This window comes from Volvox carteri (assembly GCF_000143455.1).
Source record: "Volvox carteri f. nagariensis unplaced genomic scaffold VOLCAscaffold_656, whole genome shotgun sequence".
Taxonomy (NCBI): Eukaryota; Viridiplantae; Chlorophyta; class Chlorophyceae; order Chlamydomonadales; family Volvocaceae; genus Volvox; species Volvox carteri.
The window spans coordinates 5902-6768 of NW_003308159.1; the positions used below are offsets into that span (position 1 = coordinate 5902).

General features: G+C 54.0%; 1 protein-coding gene across 1 annotated transcript; it reads left to right on the forward strand.

Annotated features, from left to right (window-relative positions):
• Positions 1-326: 326 nt before the first annotated feature.
• Positions 327-641, forward strand: VOLCADRAFT_101301 (uncharacterized protein; the record flags this gene model as incomplete). Its single annotated transcript, XM_002959735.1, has 1 exon — positions 327-641. A coding segment is annotated over one exon (315 nt), but the record flags the coding sequence as incomplete, so codon positions are not given.
• Between the last annotated feature and the right edge of the window lie 226 nt (positions 642-867).

The following is an 867-nucleotide window of genomic DNA, read 5'->3' on the forward strand; positions in this document are numbered from 1 at the left end:
CCACTACTATTACTATTACTACTACTACTACTACTACTACTACTACTACTACTACTACTATTACTACTATTACTATTACTATTACCCCTATTAAACCCTGTCGCAATGTAACCCTGCGGGCCCTCTTGACGCCGTGCGCGGAGGCAGTTATGTCATCGACATCCCTACATGTCACCCACTATTCTGTAACTTGCTCTCAACCCCTCTCCATGTCGTTCCCTCTCCACCCTACGTAACCCCTCTACATACTCCCCCCCCCCGGTACGTATACCCCCCTACACAACCCCTATACCTTACCCCTGCCATGCCCCCTGCCCCCGACTCAGGCTTTTTGTCGGGATCGTGACCGCGACGACTTCCATAGATTGTGGGTCAACTTCCTGGCGCCCAACTCGCCACAGCGCCTACTGGCCGCCAGCCAGCGACCCGCGCCGCCATCCTCGCTCCCTACAGCAGCACATGCACACCTAGCACAGCAGCCACTTCAACAGCCGCAGCACCCGCAGCTCGGGTCTGTGCTGACCGGACAATCTTCATCGATGGGCGCCATACCCACCCTGTTGCTGTCCACCAACGGTGCCAGTATGGCCGATCGGCTGGATCTGTACGGCGCGTTTGCGTCGTACCTCCGTGAGCAACAGGTACGCCCTTCATGCAACTTAGACGGAAAAGAATGATTTTTTTGCAAATTTCGGGAATCCGGGATCACGTTGGCTCTCGTCGACTTGGGGATAATCCCAAGCCTCTAAGGAAAGCCGCGTCCTACCCTTTTCCAGTTCGTCCCAGATCTCCGTAATTGTAAATGCCGCACATCCTCTTCTTTTCACCTCCTCTTTGTAGCCGCGGGGATGATTAATTGCATTATTG